The 17,312-nt window shown below is 44.5% G+C and overlaps 1 protein-coding gene across 5 annotated transcripts in view; it reads left to right on the top strand.

The window, feature by feature from the left end:
* Positions 1 to 578: 578 nt before the first annotated feature.
* Positions 579 to 17,312, top strand: part of NOTCH2 (notch receptor 2) — an 86,294-nt gene continuing 69,560 nt past the window's right edge. For all 5 annotated transcript variants that reach the window (XR_014184187.1, XR_014184188.1, XM_082053951.1 and 2 more), the window contains exons 1-2: positions 579 to 689; positions 9,767 to 9,848. Coding sequence is in view for 3 of the 5 variants with exons in the window: in XM_082053951.1 (XP_081910077.1) it covers positions 608 to 689; positions 9,767 to 9,848 (164 nt within the window). In the remaining 2 variants the exon portion in view is untranslated. The remainder of the gene's footprint in view (positions 690 to 9,766; positions 9,849 to 17,312) is intronic.

Below are 17,312 nucleotides of genomic sequence, written 5' to 3'. Positions count from 1 at the left end.
CAATGCGGTTTTGGGTTTCCCCTGCCGTTGGTGCCTGCCCTTGGCCAAGGCTCCATCACCCCTGCCCGGCAGCTGCCTGCACCCCGCGCCTGAGCAAAGAGCAGGGCAGCGCCTCGGCCAGCATGTCAGACCGGGTACCCCGTTGTCCTCCCCCGTGGGCAGCTGCCACCGCTGCCACCACTGCACGGGGACATGACGACCATGTGCTGCTGCCCTTGCCCTCCATCCTGGGGGCCATCTGTCTCTGACCTTCGCTGCCCTGCTCCCCCAATCCCCACCGCTCTGCTCCCCCGGGCAGTCCCCCGCCCTGGCCTGTCCCCGCTGCCAGCCCCACGCCGCCGCGTCCCCGCCGCGTCCCCGCCGCATCCCCACGGACCCTCCCGACCCCACCCCAGCCCCACCCCGCCCCGCGGTCCCCGGGCGGCGCCCCCTGGCGGCGGTCGGTGGGCGCAGGGCGGGGCGTGGCGGGCGGCGTGGCGGAGGAAGCGGGGGCGGTGCATCTCGGCGTGTCCCTCCGCGCGGAGCGTGCATAGGCGCCATCGGCGGCGGAGCAGATCCCTCCGCGTCTGGTTGCGCCGTGCCAGTGGCGGCGGGAGCGGCCGTGGCCATGGCCCGTGGAGCGGGGCCAGCGCTCGCCGCCCTCCTCGGCCTGGTGCTGGCCGTGCTCAGCCGCGCCGAGCCCGCGGCCGGTGAGTGACCGGGGGCGGCGAGGGGCTGTGGGGGTGCGCGGGCGCCTTCTCGCCGGGAGGCTGAGGGGCTGCGCGGAGCCGCCCCTGGCGCGGCGTCGCGGGGGGGAATCGAACCTTGGGCCGGCGTCACCCTCCTCCCTCGGACCGGCCGGGGAAGGGGACACGGGGGGAGCGGCGGGGCTGCGGGTCCCGCGGGGCGCTGCGGGAGGGCTGCCCTTCCCCGGGGGTTTACACTCACGGAAAGCTGAAATGGAAGTCGTCTTTTGCTGCAGTGATATATGTGCTATTGCAAAAATAGCTTGAGTGCTTGAGGGGTTTGTTTGTTTGATTTTTAATTAATTTCAAAATGCGGGGGAAAAGTGTTTTGCCGCTCTCTGTTGCTTGAAATACCTATGCATCGTGTTCGTTATAGCCTCTTTGTTGAGGACATATCTACACACACGGAAAGAATTTCTGCGTATCCTCCTCCTTCAATTGTTAATCAGTTCAGGCGTCATGAAACCATGTGTGCACATCTGAGGAAACTGCTGGTTTTCGTCACTCTTGCATGTTGGCATTTGCAATATGTTTTACAGCTGCTCTGGAGAATGCGGTCCATGGCCCTAACTGTTGGGTTCTGATGGATTTCATGCCTTTCCCAGCAGCAGCCCTGCTCCTGGAGTAAAGCCTGTGCAGCCCTGTAGCACGTTAAAGCTAGCAAGGACCAGCAGTCATTGATTACTTGTGTGACTTCTTGTTCTTTCTTCATTTTTTTCTCCTGAGAGGTCGGGTTGCTCTTCAGGTGACTTCTGAAGAGTGCGGCAATGGCAGAAGGTGGTAGTGGAAGTTGTTTAGTGTGTGACCAAGTGAGCTGCTGATAATTTCAGTGATTTTGTTCTTTGGTATATGTTAGGCAATAGACTGTCTTAGTTTATTAGGAGTGGAGGCTGGTGTCTGCACAGTTTTGACCATTACTGCTGTCTTGGATACAGGTTAATCAATCTGTTCTGACTTTGAAACTGACCTTATTTGTTTCCTGGGAGAAATATTGAGATTTTTTTGTTTGGTTGGTTGTTTTTTTTTTTTTTTATTTGTTCGATTTTTCCAGTAACCATCTCTGAAACCTGACTTGCTTAGTTCTACTAATATGCCACAAGAAGACAATTGGAGTATATTATAAAAAAGACTATTTCCTGACTGTGTTTTGGCCAGTTTTGCCCAAAAGGGGCTGGAAAAATAAAGGGTCTTTCAAGGGTAGGTTTCTTATAAATTCAGGACTGTTATTTCTGGAAATGGCTTACACAGTCCTGTAAGATGGCAAAATACAGTTTTTGCGAAGATTAAATGTCATGTCCACCTAGTTAAACTGTGCCTTTGTACCAGGAGCTTATCAGCTCATTGCTGGCCCTACCAGTTCCTTCTCCAACAGGGCCTGAGAGAAGTACCTGCGGTGTCACTGGTTGTCACTTGCCTGGCTATGGATACCTAGCAGGCTGGCCGAGGTCCTCCCACACTGCAGAGGCGTTTGGCACTGTGGGTGAGATCTCTTCCCAGTGCTAAAGAAAGGCTGGTTCTCAGAGGTGGCAAATCTAGGCTGAAAATTATTCCTGTTGTTTAGGAGATATTGACCTGCATCTGGTTCTCGGGAGTGGGAGCTGTGGCTTGAATTAATGGGAAAGGGAAAGATGAAGTCACCGAAAGGGTATTTTCAGGTGCATATTCATCTGTCTTGATGCTGTTGTGCAAGAGAAGGCAGGTATCTGATGTCAGCCCTCTTGGTCAATAAATAGGAGGCTCCTGGATGCACTAAGTGCTATGGTTTGGACTGTTCGGCTCTGCCCCATCATGCAAGCCCAACGGTGTATTAGAGCAACTTGCTTTTCCAGTTGAGCCATTTTTTAGTTTTGCAAAAGGCTGCAGTTGAAGCTGCAGTAAGCTGGGGTGGGGCAGCAACACCTGCGCTTTGGGGAGGAGACTGCCCTGAGAATTGCTGTGAACCATTCGCTCCTCTTCTCATCAGGCGAAAACAGGAATCCTCACTAATGAAGGCCACCCTAATTACCCTCTGTCATTGTTAACACTTGGGCTTTGCTAAGCCCGGATTCACCAGGTTGCTGTTGAGTATCAGCCTGTATTTCTAACAGGTTGTGATACATTTTAATCTAGAGCATTGCGGAGGTAGCGTGTTGATGCAGATTGCAGTTTGGGATCTTTAGTCTTGAAACAGTGAAACTTTTGAGGACTTTAGGTAATGCCGATGATGCTGGTCTGCTCGATACGGATTTGCTTACAGAAGACAAAGTTTTACTTGATCTTTTAAAGGTGCTACTGTCTATCAAATTTGTTCTTATCAAAGATGCTGATTTAGACTTTCAAAAGGGAGTGTGATGAGAATCTGGCTAACTCACATCACTTCCTTCAGGGCATGACTTAGTCAGATTAGAAATACGTGAAGATCCTCTTGCTGACGTTCTCAGGACTGGAATCCCTGGGAAAAGAGGGCTCGCGACTCTGGTGGCATTTGGCATTTGAATCTCCTAAAATGGGCGGGTTCCTTTTTTTTTTTTTTGGGGCAGCTTCCACAGCTACCTCCCTCTCTCCTCCCTTATTCTAGGTGTCTTGCTGCTGTTGCAATACGTTGATATTTGTCCTCAGTGTGCTCTGGTCCTGGTCAGCTTCTCCCATTTCCAAAGCCGGTTTCTGTGTTGTGAGAGAGGACGAGGGGTTGGGACTCAGGACAAGGGGCAGGTGGGAAATCCTAGAATCATAGAACCATTTTGGTTGGAAGAGACCCTCAGGATCATCGAGTCAAATCATAACCTAACTCTGACACTAAACCATGTCACCAAGAACCTCATCTAAATGCCTTTTAAACACCTTCACCTGCTGAACAGCAAAGCCAAACAGGTACAATTTGTAACTTAAATGAAACTTCATTACACCTGAAGTTTATACTTTTGGCTAATGAATGCAAAGCTAAGGAATGATACAGTGATTATTAACTCTCCTTGGGGACATCTTTGGGAAATGTCATCCATGTTGGGGGAAAAAAGAACTTCCCAAAACATCTGTGTTCAAATGTCCTTTTGTAGTTATAGTCTCTGTTTCTATAAATTCACCCTGAAATAATCTTGCCACCATAAGGGCTGTTAGTGCCCATCTAGAAGAAACAGTGCTTATATCATCATAAACAGAGTCATCTGAGAGGGGCAAAAATAATCGTTCTGTTTAGAAAATAGTCTGTTCCTAGGGCACATGTCCTTTTTTTAGACTGCTACGAGGATGAAAAAAGAGCTTTGTATCTCAAAATGATACGTGCGTCCGCTGTTTGCTCCACGTAGTGAGTCTCCATCTCATTTTTCCGATGTTGCTCTGGACGGCTGTGGAAGTGCTGCACCGCGCAAGCATCAGGATAGCGTTTCTGCACAGGCAAAAAACGCTTAAGGTTCAAAATAATAAAGATTTAGTGCTGGAGAATGACGGAAGACTTTGGAGGAGAGGCGAGCATGGCTCCCGGCTGCCAGATTGCCATGGAAACACCAATACCTCCTCAGCTCTTTAATTGCCTTCTCTACATTTTTTTGTTGAAAACTTTTTTCTTTTTTTCTTTCTTTTCTTTTTTTTTTTTTTTTTTAACAATGCTTTATGTTGCTGTTCTGGATTTTTAGGCATTTTGTCTTTGTCTGGAAAACTGAAAATAGGGGAAGGCAGGGAACAGGAGCTGTGCAAGGAAGTGGAGAATATGGTGACTGACAGACTTTCAAACTGAATTACAAGTTCATCCTGAATTCAGTATGTATTATAACTTGTAGTTCTTCACCAGGAACACTGTCACATGGACTGTAGCTGCATCTGATTAAAAATAACAGTCCTCCTGCAGGTTCTTAGGCCTAAGACCCTGAGAACAGAAAAACTTCAGCTCTATCTGTGAATTTGCACAATGGTTCCCAGCTCTGGTTTTGCCGGTTCCTGGATGTTTGGAGGAGAGATATGTTCTGTGTGTCTGAGAGCTTGATGCACTCAGATTTGCTGTTTGCCCTCCTGAGTTCAAAAAAAACCTGACGAACTTCTAGAGCAAAATTTCTTCTTACTGGCTTGTTCTTCTAAAATCCGCTTAATTTTTTTATTTGTTTGTTTTGCAATTCTTTATATACTTTTCTCACAAAGTCTGGAGAAGCTAGAGGTGAAATCCAGTTTAGATATTGGGGCTTTCTCTCCCAAAAGGTACCAGACGCTGGCTGCGTGCCTTTACACTCCTCTGAGCTTTGCTCAACTTCTCAGTTGATGAGTTTTGCGTTATCCAACTGATTTTAGGGTTTTGTGCATAAGAACACTGGATGGAGATCTCTTAATCTGATTAAGGTGTTTTTACTGGTGACTTCTATGACTTACAGACAAGATTTGTCCTTAACTACCACCTTCTGTCCGTGATGTGCAAACTGTTCCGCTTGTTTAAATACCCAAAATGCTAATATTTTATAAGATTTTTCTCTCTTCCCTCAGTGTGGCTGCTGTGGGGTGGTCTGTTCTTAAGAAGAAAAAAAAGTTATTTTCATATTTTCAGCTAGCACTTATTTACTAGTTGGTTCTTCCTTGATACGTAATATCACTGTAATTGTGACCTGTTGAGGTTTGTGAACAGTGTAATTAGTTACCACTCCTTTGTGTTTTTCCTCAAAAATTTGGTTGTCTTTGGGTATTTTATGGACAGAAAGAGGAGAGACACCCAGGTGGCATCTTCCCAAGGAGAAAGCTGTATCACCAGCTCAGCTGTGTTCTCTCCCCTTATTTAAAGTAAAACCTTTGGTCAGAGCCTTCACCTTCTCAGATGCAGGAAAATCAACAACAGAGCTACAAAAAACCAGCTTTATAGCATATCTTCCTCACAAAATACCTTTTGGTACTTTGCATTTTTATTTCTGCTTGACTTTTTCTGAGCTTGTAGCTGAGGAGTATATTTGCTTTGCTTTCCTTTTAGTATTTACAACAAAGCCCTTTCTGATATTCTCTGATTATGGCTCTGTTCCCTGTAACAGCCTTTGCTCCTAAAAGCTGAACTCCAACACAACTTCTGATCTTAATCCTTCACTATTTCTTTTAGTTTTCTACCTTGGAAAGTATCTGAATTTATAGTGGATACATAAAGTATAGAAACCAAATCATCTTGGCATCCTAAAGATCAAGGAGGCAGAAACACAATTTTTTTTTTTTCTTCCTAGACTCGCTTTAAATGTCTCTTTAGCCTAAACAATTAAACTTGGGTGAAATTGTACTCCAGTTTAGTGTGAGCTTTGGTGGGTTCAGGTGCTGAGAATCACAGCACTTCCTACAGCGTTTCTGTGAGTGACACTTTGTGCTTGTGCTCATTTTACGGCATCGGCTACCTGTTTTTTCCTCTGGCCTTGGAAAATGGTCCTGGTAGGCTAGTTAAAATGTCAGGTTAGAATTTGTCTAAATGCAGATATGTGCAAGGGTTTGTATGTACTCCAGGCTGGACAGCATGGCTAATAACATCCATCTCAGGTGCACTTAGAGCTTTTGCCTGAGAAGTCTTTCAAACTTGGCTACGGTGCATGCTAGGAATTGAGCACTTCTTTCCCAAAGTGGCGTCCTGCCCACCTCACGAGAAGCCAGCCTTTTGATAATCGTAGGGTGTCCTCCAAATACTCCTGCAATATGCCCAAAAGGACTGATTAAAGATCACGAGGTGGTTCAATACGTGAAAGAGCCGTGGGATTTCCCCGCTGAGACCTGCGGGCGCACCGGGGTGAATCCTGCGCTGCACGGGAGCGCAAGGACTCGAAGCATCGCTGCTTGGTCTGGGCTAACCCAGCTTCTGATAGCCTGGGGGGTTTTGGCAAGCTAGAGCAAGTCTAGAAAACTGACAAATAAATTCAGCACTGCTGTTAAGCATGGAAGAAAGCTGTCGAAAGCAGCCTGTTAGACTCAAAGCCTTGACAGCAGGCTGGTGCTATCTATATCTGGCTTCTAGAAAAGTGGCTTTATCTTTTTCAAGACAAGGCTGTCTTCTCTCACGCTGTACACAACAAAGTATTTCCAGTTAACGTGATGGATGTAGCAAAACGTACTTATTCTGCTGGCTGAGGCAGAGGGTGAAGTTTCTGGTACTGTTAACTCTTGAGCACAGCATGGTAGAGGAGCAGAGAAGTAGCTTTTGAAGTAAGTCACGGTGAAATACCTTGGTTTTTGCATGCATTGTGAAATTGGTAAAGATATTGTGAAATACAGGAAGACAGTGCTTTGTGCACAGAAATGCTAATTTTACTGTGAGAACTGTAGTCTTCAATTTCCCTTGTGATTTCTTTTTAAAGAGAAGTGGTTGTGTTACTTTAAACTCATTTTAATATAGAATATGGTTACATTTGCATTTACTTCAACTTTAGTTACATTTCAATGTATTTATATTAGCCTATTTTAGTCTTAAGCTGAAAAAGTACCAGAGTCATTTTGCTTTTATTTTCTTTGCTTTTTCTACTTCAAGCTTACTATATACAAAATACATATTTAGCTGCCTGTGTTTCCCTATTCATTATGTGTGTCTGTTAAAGAATTCTAAGGACTAGTGGTAGTTTAATGACCTGCTAAACAGCAGCTCAAGGCAGAAATAATTTGTCAAAAAACGGCAGAAAATTAATAATTACTTTGCTAAAGCTGCTCTGCTGTGTCTGCATTTGGCCTAGCAAGCTAAATGGGAGTCACTGATTCGGATCCTTGCTGTGACCCTGAAAGCCGTCACCCTCTGGTTCCCCTCTGTGCAGAGGTGCCGGGAGGTGGTTTTGGCCAAGTGCTGGTTAAGCTTTTACTTATGTGGGTTACAAAATCAACTGGCTGCTCTGTTCTCACTGGGGACACGAGTACTCGAAGAGATTACAAAATTGCGTTTGAAAGCATGTGCACAAAAGAAGTAATCCGCTGAGTATTTGCTTCACTGGCTTGATTGGTGTGAAAAGAATGAAAACTCAAGGTAGTGAGATGAGAATACCGAGTCTGCTTCCCCTCCTGGTTCTCTGAAATGTGGTGAGGCTCATTTCAACCTCCCTCCATTTCCCTGGAGTAGTAGGGGTGGTAAGAGGAGTCTGAAGAACAACAGGTCCTTTTGCAGTTTCTCTTGAGCGCAGCGTAACTGAATGATGCTAACTGGGGCTAATCTTTGCCATGAAAACAAGCTGCGGTGGTGTTAGACAGAAGCAGATGAAGTTTGGAGCTGAAGCCTTGTGGACGTTGCCATTAAATGGGATAAAAATTGTTGGACAGGTGCAAATCAGTGTAAGTGGTTTTGGCCGCTGTGGGGGGGAATGCCATGCGAAATCCGTGTTAATATTTCTGTCGCTTAGTAACCCTGACCTCAGGGGTTATCTGAAAGGGGCTCAGAGTGGAATTTTGTTTCCTGAGAGCTCTGCACAAGCAGCGATATCCAAGTGCCCCTTTTTCAGAAATAAAGTTAACAGAAACAGCATACTCATACTTTGGGAAATACTGATAATTTTCCTGAGCAACTGGGTTCAATTTAACTGTATTCTCTATAGGGATTGCAAGTGTGAAATGCCCATATCGTACCTCATAGTGCGTGTGACCCGTCTATGTGCTCCAGGGTTATTGAGAAATAACACTTGAAGCCCTGGGTAGCAGTAACTGGAGCCTGTTCCAAGTCATCTTAATTGCTGGACTGAATTTGGGCTGGTTACAGGGGTTGCTTAGTGGGACTGATACATTAACTCTTCTGTTTCTGAGCCCCATGCCTTAGTCACCAACATACAGACTTTGGTAGTGGTTTGGACCAGTTTTCCCTTGCTGAATTTGTATTGAAAATTTAACATCTGTTGAGGAAAGGAAAACCTTCCTTAAAGGAAAAAAGAAAGGCAACCTGCCCTATAGCAGCCAGTACACAAGCAGGCAGTTTAGGTTGTTGGATGTTATTGATGCTGCCAGGTGCCTCAGCTAAGAGTGGTTAAGTGCCTTCCCAAACGCAGCGAGGTTGTTGAAATAGGGTATGTAAAGGGACCGAACTGTGTGTGTTTGGGGGCCAGGAGACAGAACTGGAGGCTGGGAAGAGCTTGTGACTTCTCAGTACGTGGGCAAGCTTAGGATGAGTTCTTCTGGATCAGAGAGCTTCATCCACTGATTTGGTGTTAATCAAATGGCTGGCTGTGCTCTAGGTGGGCTGGCTCAGTTTTTGTGGTTCTAGAGTGCCTTCTGGTTCTGCAGGGTTTCCATAGTTCTTGCTCTTCTGGTCACTTCAGAAATAGCCATGATGTGTGGCTTCAGCTCCCTGGGAAGAGACGAGCACTTGCTAGGGCTGGAGCTGATGTGTTGCTGTCAGCAGAACAGGTCTCACTAGAGCTTTCAGTAGACTTGGATAAAAATTGTCCCACCCTGAACTGTATCATACCTACTGCTTTTTTTTTAAAATGTAATATGGAAAATGTCAAGTATCTCCTCCTTAGAAATACTGAAGTCTTTGCTGAAAGTCCTTAAGGTCTCTGGTGTTCTCACTTGCTCCCAAATGCAATCCTGACTGAAATCAGAGTGCCACAATACTAATGATGTTGCAGCAAATTCTGGATTGCTTGAAATGGGCAGCAGGTGAGCTTAGCAGGGACAGGTGCCCCTATTTCAGTGCCAAGTGATCCTAGAGACAGGAGAAAATAAGGAAATAATTTGAGACAAAATAATGAAAAAGAAGGCTTGGGAGCAGTTGTCTCTTATTTCAGAGGATTTCGGTCCAGAATTTTGATCAGAAAGCAGTAATTGGTGACACTTAACCCAAAATACACAAGTGCTGACACAAATATCTTTGTAGCTTGCTGAAATTACTGCATGCTTTGCTTTGAAAATCCACCTAAAAGAAATTCTGGAAACATTTAGTTGCCTGATGAAAAAAATCTGTATTTGACTCTTTTTTCAGTCTGGCTCTTTTGATGCTGCCAGAGATGAACTTAAACTATGTGATAGTGTCTTTGTTTTTGTTCCAGTCATATAAAATTTTCAAAGATTTTATTTTCATTCCCCAAAATATGCTAATGAAGCTTTGACTTGACATGTATGGCTGCTGATTTGACTGTTTCTTTTCCTTTCAGCTTTGCAGTGTATGGATGATTCCAAGCCATGTGTTAATGAGGGAAAGTGCATTCCATATCAAAACGGTACAGGATACTGCAAGTAAGTGGGTTTAAATTCTAATCAATTTAATTACTGGTATTCTTTCATTCAGGGCCTTAGCCAGGAAGGAAATGTGAATTGTTAAGATTTTCTTATCACGTGCATTCAGCATAACAGTTTTAGCACAGTTGGTGTTTCTTGATAATGCCCTAGTTCTTATGTGCTAACTTTTTATAATGTAAGAAATCTGGAATTTTTGCTCAGATTTTTGGGTTCAGATCACGTCAGTTTGATTTCTTCACATGAGGTTAGGAAGAGAGGCCAAAGCGATCCTAATGTTGAACTATGTACATTGTTTCCAGACCCACAAGTAAAGTTGGAACTAGCTCTCCATCTTATAGCTTACCTTACTTTATGGAGCTTCAGCCCCAATTTGATTATTTTTGAGTTTTTTCAGAACTACTCTGCACTCTGGAGCGTGCCAGTTTCCTTCTACGGGCTGCAGAGCAAGTGATATGTGGGAGTTGCAAAAACAAACTAACAAATAAACCCCAAACAAACACCCACACTTGTCTTTATTGTGTAATTGATTTTGGTAAATGTTGACACCCATCTTCAGTGGTGCCTCCACTTTGCTACTGCAGGGAAAGCTGATCAGCAGGAGCTTTGGTGGAGTGTGTGTTGTCTGGAGAATGATACCACATCGATTTAAATGCAGTTAATCTTTCAAACTGCAGTATTTAGAATTGGTTTTTTTAATGTAGTGATATTTTGCCAAAAGATAAATCTTCCTTGTTTGGCAGGGTTATTTTACTATGTCTGCAGTAAATAGCTTATTTTCTAAACCATGTTTAATTCATCAGTGCAAGCTGTGCCATTTTCTAGTATGCGAAATCCTTCTTAATGCCAGCATTCTTTAAACATTAGTGAAATTTGTCTCATTGATTTAGCTTGTCTAACACACAGCTCTGCTCTTCGCCCTTTCTACACATCCGTCTTCCCTAGCCACAACCTTTAGTTCTTTCTATTAATGTGGTACATAAAACTCGTTGTACTTAAATTGCACCTGTGGCACATGAAGAGGAAATAATAAACTAATTTGAGGTTCTTCTCAGTTTCAAATCAATACCTGATGTGCAGAAAGGTCATAGAAAGGCAAATATGTAACCTGTTATTCCCTGTTATTTTTTTTTCCCAAATTTTTAGCTATTACTACTTCCTCTTCCTAGTCTTTTCCTTTCCGTGGCTTTATATTGCTGTCAACAGAAACGAGCTGCCCTTCTGAGAAGGAACTTTTCCTGCCTTTTCACCTGTATTTAAGACTGAAACAAGAAATTGTGTGACATTAGTAGGTCTTTTCTGACAGATGCTTAAGAATGCTAGTCTGGAGTCAAACTGTGTGGGTCATGGTGAAGGTAATAAACAAGACCGGTATTGATGTTGGTGCTGCTTTTACCTTCCTAAGGACATTTTCTCTAACTTGCATGTTCCTCTTAACTGTGTCTTAGACTAAAAAAAGGTTAATCTGATGAACTTCCGTTCAGTATTTGTAGTGCAGTCCAGATCTTAACACATTTACCTTATCACAGTGGCAGCTTTGACCACTGTTGTTTTTTTCTTTTTTTTAGTGCACAGAGTTATTTATAATTCTAGTGCTGCTGCCTGCCTTTTTGTGCAAACTCTTCTTGCAGGTTTTAAGCCAGCCCGTCCTTCAAGCAACAGCTTAGTCTCTTTGCAGGTGCCAGAGTAATTGGAAAGGCTATTAGAGGCCTGTAAACAGTTATTAGTATGTGTCTGTTTTCTAGTTCTGGCTCAAGAACTCTTTATTTCAGAAAGCAAGGAAAAAATAGAAGCAGCCCCAAAACTCAGTTGTGGAGACTCTACCTTTAGCAGGCTGATTCTTAGCATCCTGTTTTGGTTTTAACCTTCTTTTTTTTTTCTTTCCTGCACTATGAGGAACTCTCAGTAGGGGAACTTTCTGTCTGGTGTAGTAACCTAAATGACTTTCTGAATTTTTGATGGCTTTAAGAGTAGAAATGTTTTGTTCAGAAAACAGAACTTTTTCCTGAAGCAAGTGGCTTGACTTCGGGCTCTGCAGGATCACTCACTGATTAGCTTAATCTCCACCCCTTCCACTTTTTTCAAGTTTTCTGCAGTACTTCCTCTGCTGAGCAATAAGCTTTTATAACAGGCTCTCTTCCTCTTTCTGTACCTCCTCTTGGCCAAGTTGTTTGTTCTAGTGTGTGGTCAGTCTGTCTAGTTAATCTTGCTGTTTGTAAGAAACAAGCAAACAGCTGAGGGAGAACCTGCATCAGAGATAATAATACGTGAGGGATCAGACATGAGTTATGTGAGCACCGATAAGCAAAACATCTAGTTTAGTTATTTGGCAAAGCAGCAAGTGACAACTTAGTATTGAAACAGCTTTCTTTGTCAGAAAATCCTGTAGTGTCTACTCTATCAAAACAGAAAGCTAGTTTTCTGCAAAGAAGCCTTTATTCTGGTGCATCTGGCTTCTGTTATGGGAACAGCCATTGTGACCCTTGTAAGGAAATGGGAGTCGAATCTTTATCAGATCGCTCTTGCGAGCACCCTCTGAGTAGCTCCCTTTCCCTGGTGATGCTGCTGGCCCATGGCTGTCATTCTGTGGCACTGTTTGATAGAATTGCTGGCGCCCTTTGACCTTGATTTTATATTTAGAAAATTACACATTCCAGTGTTTGCATCTTCTAAGCTCAGAATTTTTGTTTGAAACGTCTTTCTACACCTTTTCAGTGATGGGCATGGTGAGGATGCAGACCTTAGTCCAAGGAATATGGGCATATCTGCAGTAGCAGTATGAAAGGAACTGTCATTCCAAGCTTGCTGGGTATCCCTTTGACAAAAGGTAGTTTCAGTTTGGTGTTGGCTTTGTCGTACTGCGGTGGGATGGTTTTTTGTTATTGTGGGTTTTCTCCCCTTCCTCCCAAAGCGTAGAATCATAGAATAGTTTGAGTTAGAAGGACCTTTTAAAGGTCATCTAGTCCAGTCTCCTGCAATGAGCAGGGACATGGTCAACTACATCAGGTTGTTCATTGAAGGCTGGGCTGGACAAGGCTCTGTTCCCAGGGGTGGGGCATCTACCACCTCTCTGGGCAGCCTGTGCCAGTGTTTCACCACTCTCATTGTAAAAAAAAATAAAATCAAGAAACAACCAAACAACCAAAAACATACCCCCAAAAATACCCAAAGCCACCACAACAAACGACAACCAAAACACTTTTTCCTAATTTCTAGCCTGACTCTCCCTTTTCTAGGCAGTCTTTTGTACATTGAGCATGAAGGAGCCCTCTTGCATACCCTCATATCCAGCTGAGAAGCAGGATAACAGTTGCTTGTTGCTTAATGTTAATCGTGATCATCGCAGGAAAACCCTTTCTCATCTCCCTGCTGCTAAATGACTAAGAAAGTAGTAGTAGGAAGAGTCTAAGGGGTAATACTGCCAACCAGCACTATTTCTGCAGCTGCAGGCAGGCTGAGAAGGTGTGGGTACAGGGAGTGGTTCCAAGGACAAGCAGAGTAGAGATTTTTTGGCAGTGCTGCCTGGTGTTTTCTGAGCGTGAGAGCCTGCTCTGCTGCAGGTGGATGCAGGACCAGGCAGTCCCGCTGTGCTTGGAGTGGGGCAGCGCCCTGAAGCCGAGAGTGTCTTAACCGGGTTCCCCGTGTTTGGCAGCCGTGGCCTCTCCCAGCTGCCCTCCCCTGTGCCCCAGTGACGGGGAGCAGGAGCAAGGCAGTGCCAGGGAGAGAAGCAGAAGGGAGTTCGGGGTAGGGATGCTCCAAGGTTTAGGGAAGAGAAAGGGCTTTGCTGCTTCTCGTGCTTTGTAGGTTTTTGAGATTGGATTTTTTTGACCTTAGGGTTGTTGTACATTGCATGCCTAGAAGGGATATTGGTACCGCTGTATGAACCAAAGTACTGCTTTAACTCTGGTGTTTTTTGTCGAGTCCTGATGATAAAAAAGTGCAGTCACATCCATGGCTTGTTTGCTGTGCCTGGTGGAAAGTGGAGGCTGCTGAAGCTGGCTGATTCCTAAAGGAGTCTCCTTTAGCACATCCTTTTCATGCCCACAGCTCTCAGGATCTGTGCAGCTATGTGTGCTTCTGTGCCTCTTCAGTAAGTGGCATTATTCTCACTGTGTGCAGAAGTTTGTGCTTGCACACTTATACATTGCATGATACAGTTTTTACTTCTTATTTGTAGGGTGGCAATAGGAGGACCTCAAAGCATGCTGAACTCCAAGTGCCAACAGCCAGGCAGTAAAGGGGTTCTACTCCAGTTCTAACCCTCAGCGACTCCAGTACCCTTGCCAGGTGTTTGATCTATCTTTCTTTCCAGCTGGATCTTCATAAATGAGTTTTAACTCTGACTTAAGAGGATTTCTGAGGCTGAAGGCAAGGTCTTAGACTGCAGAACTGCTCTCAAGACTGGAGCAGATATCTTCTCAGGATGTCTCGAGAGACTAATCACTCCTAGTGAATGGGGAATACCCATAGAGACATTGTAGCAGGATGAGGTCGGAGAGTTTTCCAGAAAAGGCTAAATGCAAAAGTTGAAAAGTTGTTCCTTTCTGAGAATGGACTGCCCTTTCCCGTTTCCTTCTGTCTTCTTTCAGAGGTTGAAGAAGACCCTTGAGACCAGGGCAGAGGAAAAAGGGGACAGTACACACACTTTTAGCCTCAGGCTGGGAACGGAGTAGTCATTTGAGTCACTCAAGCAGATTTTTCTGTTGTAGTTTACCTATGCAGACCAAAAGCTGTTCAGAGCTCCGATGGTCAGAAAATGCTGAACTAAACCTTGCCCATTCAGACTTTGGTTGCTGTTACTCCTTAGTGTAGAGCAGAGTAGTACTCTGTAGACTAGAAGCAAGAGTTGCGTACTGCTTTAAACGCTGAGCAGAGAGGCAGTCCCATCCCATAGTTTGCATTCAAAGTATGACGCATAAATGAGAGCCTTGAGACATGGGAAGGAGCGTTTCTAAAGCTAACCAGAGAATCCTGTTCTCCCTCCTGAGAGGAGGTGTAGGTGTGGGAGTCAGAACTCGGGAGCCAGAGGCAAGTCTGGTTAAAATCTGTAGCAAAACAGCCGAGACCCTTCTCACGTTAGTCATTGGACTGCATTTTTTTTTCCCTTCACCCCCCCTCTGTGGAAGCATCTTCCAATGGAAGTGGAGGGAGTGTTGGGTTGAGAGGGGGAGAAGCAAGACTAGGAGGAAATTCTTCCCTGTGTGCTTTAAATTAAAACCATCTGCTTCCTTCTGTGCATCTCCAGATGATATCACTGGGCCCAAATAGGAAACTCCCATGAAAATCAAACATCTGGAAGACTGGTTAAAACAGTCTATAAGGTGCATTTGAAAAGACTGACCTATGAATGTGCCTGAGCAAATATAGTATGGCAGATGAGGAGGTTTTTCCAATGTGCCAGACATATTTTCCGAAAGTCTTTTGAAAGCAAGAATATTGGGAGGTAACTTCAATGTAGTGTTGTGGCAGAAGAGCCAAAAATGCAGCTTTATTGAGTCTTCTGCTTTCAGTTTGTAGGATTAGGTTGTTGAAGGGAGTGCAGCTCTGTGGAGTTGTGAATACTTCAGATTTGGATAAATACCTTCATTTTGTTTTTACGTCCCTTGTTTAGCTCCATGAGAGCCTGAGCTGAGGCAAATGCAGGCTGGAGCTGAAAAGCAGCAGAAAAAAAATGGGCTGAGCTCTGACTAAAGTATTTGTGCTGGAAAGTAGCCCAGAGAGAGTAAAGGAGAAGCTTTAATTAGAAGCAGCTGCATAGCTGATGCAGCCCACAGGACATTTTCCCATTTCAAACCCTCTAGCTTTCAGAAATCATGATTTGAATTAAGTTGTATGTGAAATTTGTTCATAAAAGATTAAATTCCTGTTGAAGTACGTTAAGCGACCTCATGTGCTTCCAGAAAGTGCCAGAACAAACTTCATCTTTCTGTTGCTGAGAATTAGATGGAAAACTGAGGAGAAACAGTGGCTTTTATTTGGGAAAGATTTGGTTTCCTGTTCGGAGCATGTCATTTGGAGCTAACACAAGCTGCTACAATTTTAAGCTGCTCTGTAGAAAAGTGGCTTTTTTTTGTTGTTGTTGTTGTTCTTCCGAAGAGAACTTGAAAGACTAGATTGGGATGAGAGCAGGGCAGGGGTGGTGGGAAGCTGGAGTTGCTGTTGAGGATAATCATATCCTTTAAAGAAGTCTGGACTCAGACCCTGCTTTTTCAGTGTTTGCCTCTATTTTTAGAGGAATGATGTGGTGCCCAACATGAATCAGGGGCAAATATTTGCCGTTTTGTCTACACCAACACTTAGAACTAAATTATCAGTATTTGTGCCTAGAAATGTTGATGACAGGAGACTTGGCTGAAAATCTGGACTGTAGGTTTTTTGTTCTTTAACATGCAAAAAACTATTGCACTGAGTTGCTGGAGGGGAAACTTGCATAACTATGTGACCAAGCGCTTCTCCAGGAGGACAAAATGGTGGGTATAAGGGCCACATATACCTGACTTACTGACTTTCCACAGGCAGGCACGTTCCCTCTGGCGTGTTCTGTAAGGCTTTGTCCTTCCAAATATAAAGAGCTGAAGTTAAAAGAGCTTTTGCTGTTCCCTGCTGGAGTGTTCCCCCATGTTTTTCTGATTAGCCTCAGAAGATACTGGAACAAGCCTGGTCTTGGAGTGCTCTTCAACTTTGTACCAGAACATTTGTGTACAAAATGTTGGGCTGTTTGTGGGTGATGGTTGTGAGTGTCGTCTTAGAGCACAGGTCTCAGCTTTCCTTTTAAATCATACCAGCAATATTCTTAATCAGTGTTTAAATTCCCTGCTACCTGGGAGCAACAGTTAAATCCACCTTCTACTATCCCTGAGTGTTGGGGAGGTGGGAGAGAAGGTGTTATTCTGGTGTTTTATTTGCTTGTGGACAAAACATGAGGTGTTCCTCTGGACTTTCTAGTTTGTTTTATGGCCTTTCAATGAAAAAAGCTCTTTAGGAATTATGTTTTAGCAGTGTTTTGGTTTATTTTCTGTTTGTTGGACTGGTGGGTGGTGTTGGAGGGCCTCTTGTTTGCCTGATGAGATGCCTAGGTGGGGTTTTGTGAAGCTGTGGTTTGTTTTGTTGCTCTTTAATCATAAAGTGGACAATAAGTGTGTGGCCTGTGCCTGCTGCTGTTAGTCTGAGGAGCTTGGTGTCTCCTGATGCTGAAGATGGCTGAGCAGCCAAACCCCAAACTGCTGGCGGTGGTGAAACCAGAAGAAATCCCTATAACGAAATCTTGTAAGCCTTCTGGGACTGAAGTTCAATTTGACTTTACGCATTTATCAGCTGCACATAGGTGTCCAGAAACATGATTTAGCTGTAGTTGCCCAGATGGTCTCTGCTCAGAGCTCGCCAGGGCATCGTGTGCAGGCTTGAATGCCGTGGGAGTCGAGCTGTCCTCCAGCTGCTGGCACAGTCAGCCTCGCTGGGTGCCAG

The sequence above is a fragment of the Streptopelia decaocto genome, assembly GCF_964273445.1.
Source record: "Streptopelia decaocto genome assembly, chromosome: 5".
NCBI lineage: Eukaryota > Metazoa > Chordata > Aves > Columbiformes > Columbidae > Streptopelia > Streptopelia decaocto.
The sequence above is the reverse complement of the archived record's forward strand: the minus strand, read 5'-3'. Positions and strand labels throughout refer to the sequence as shown.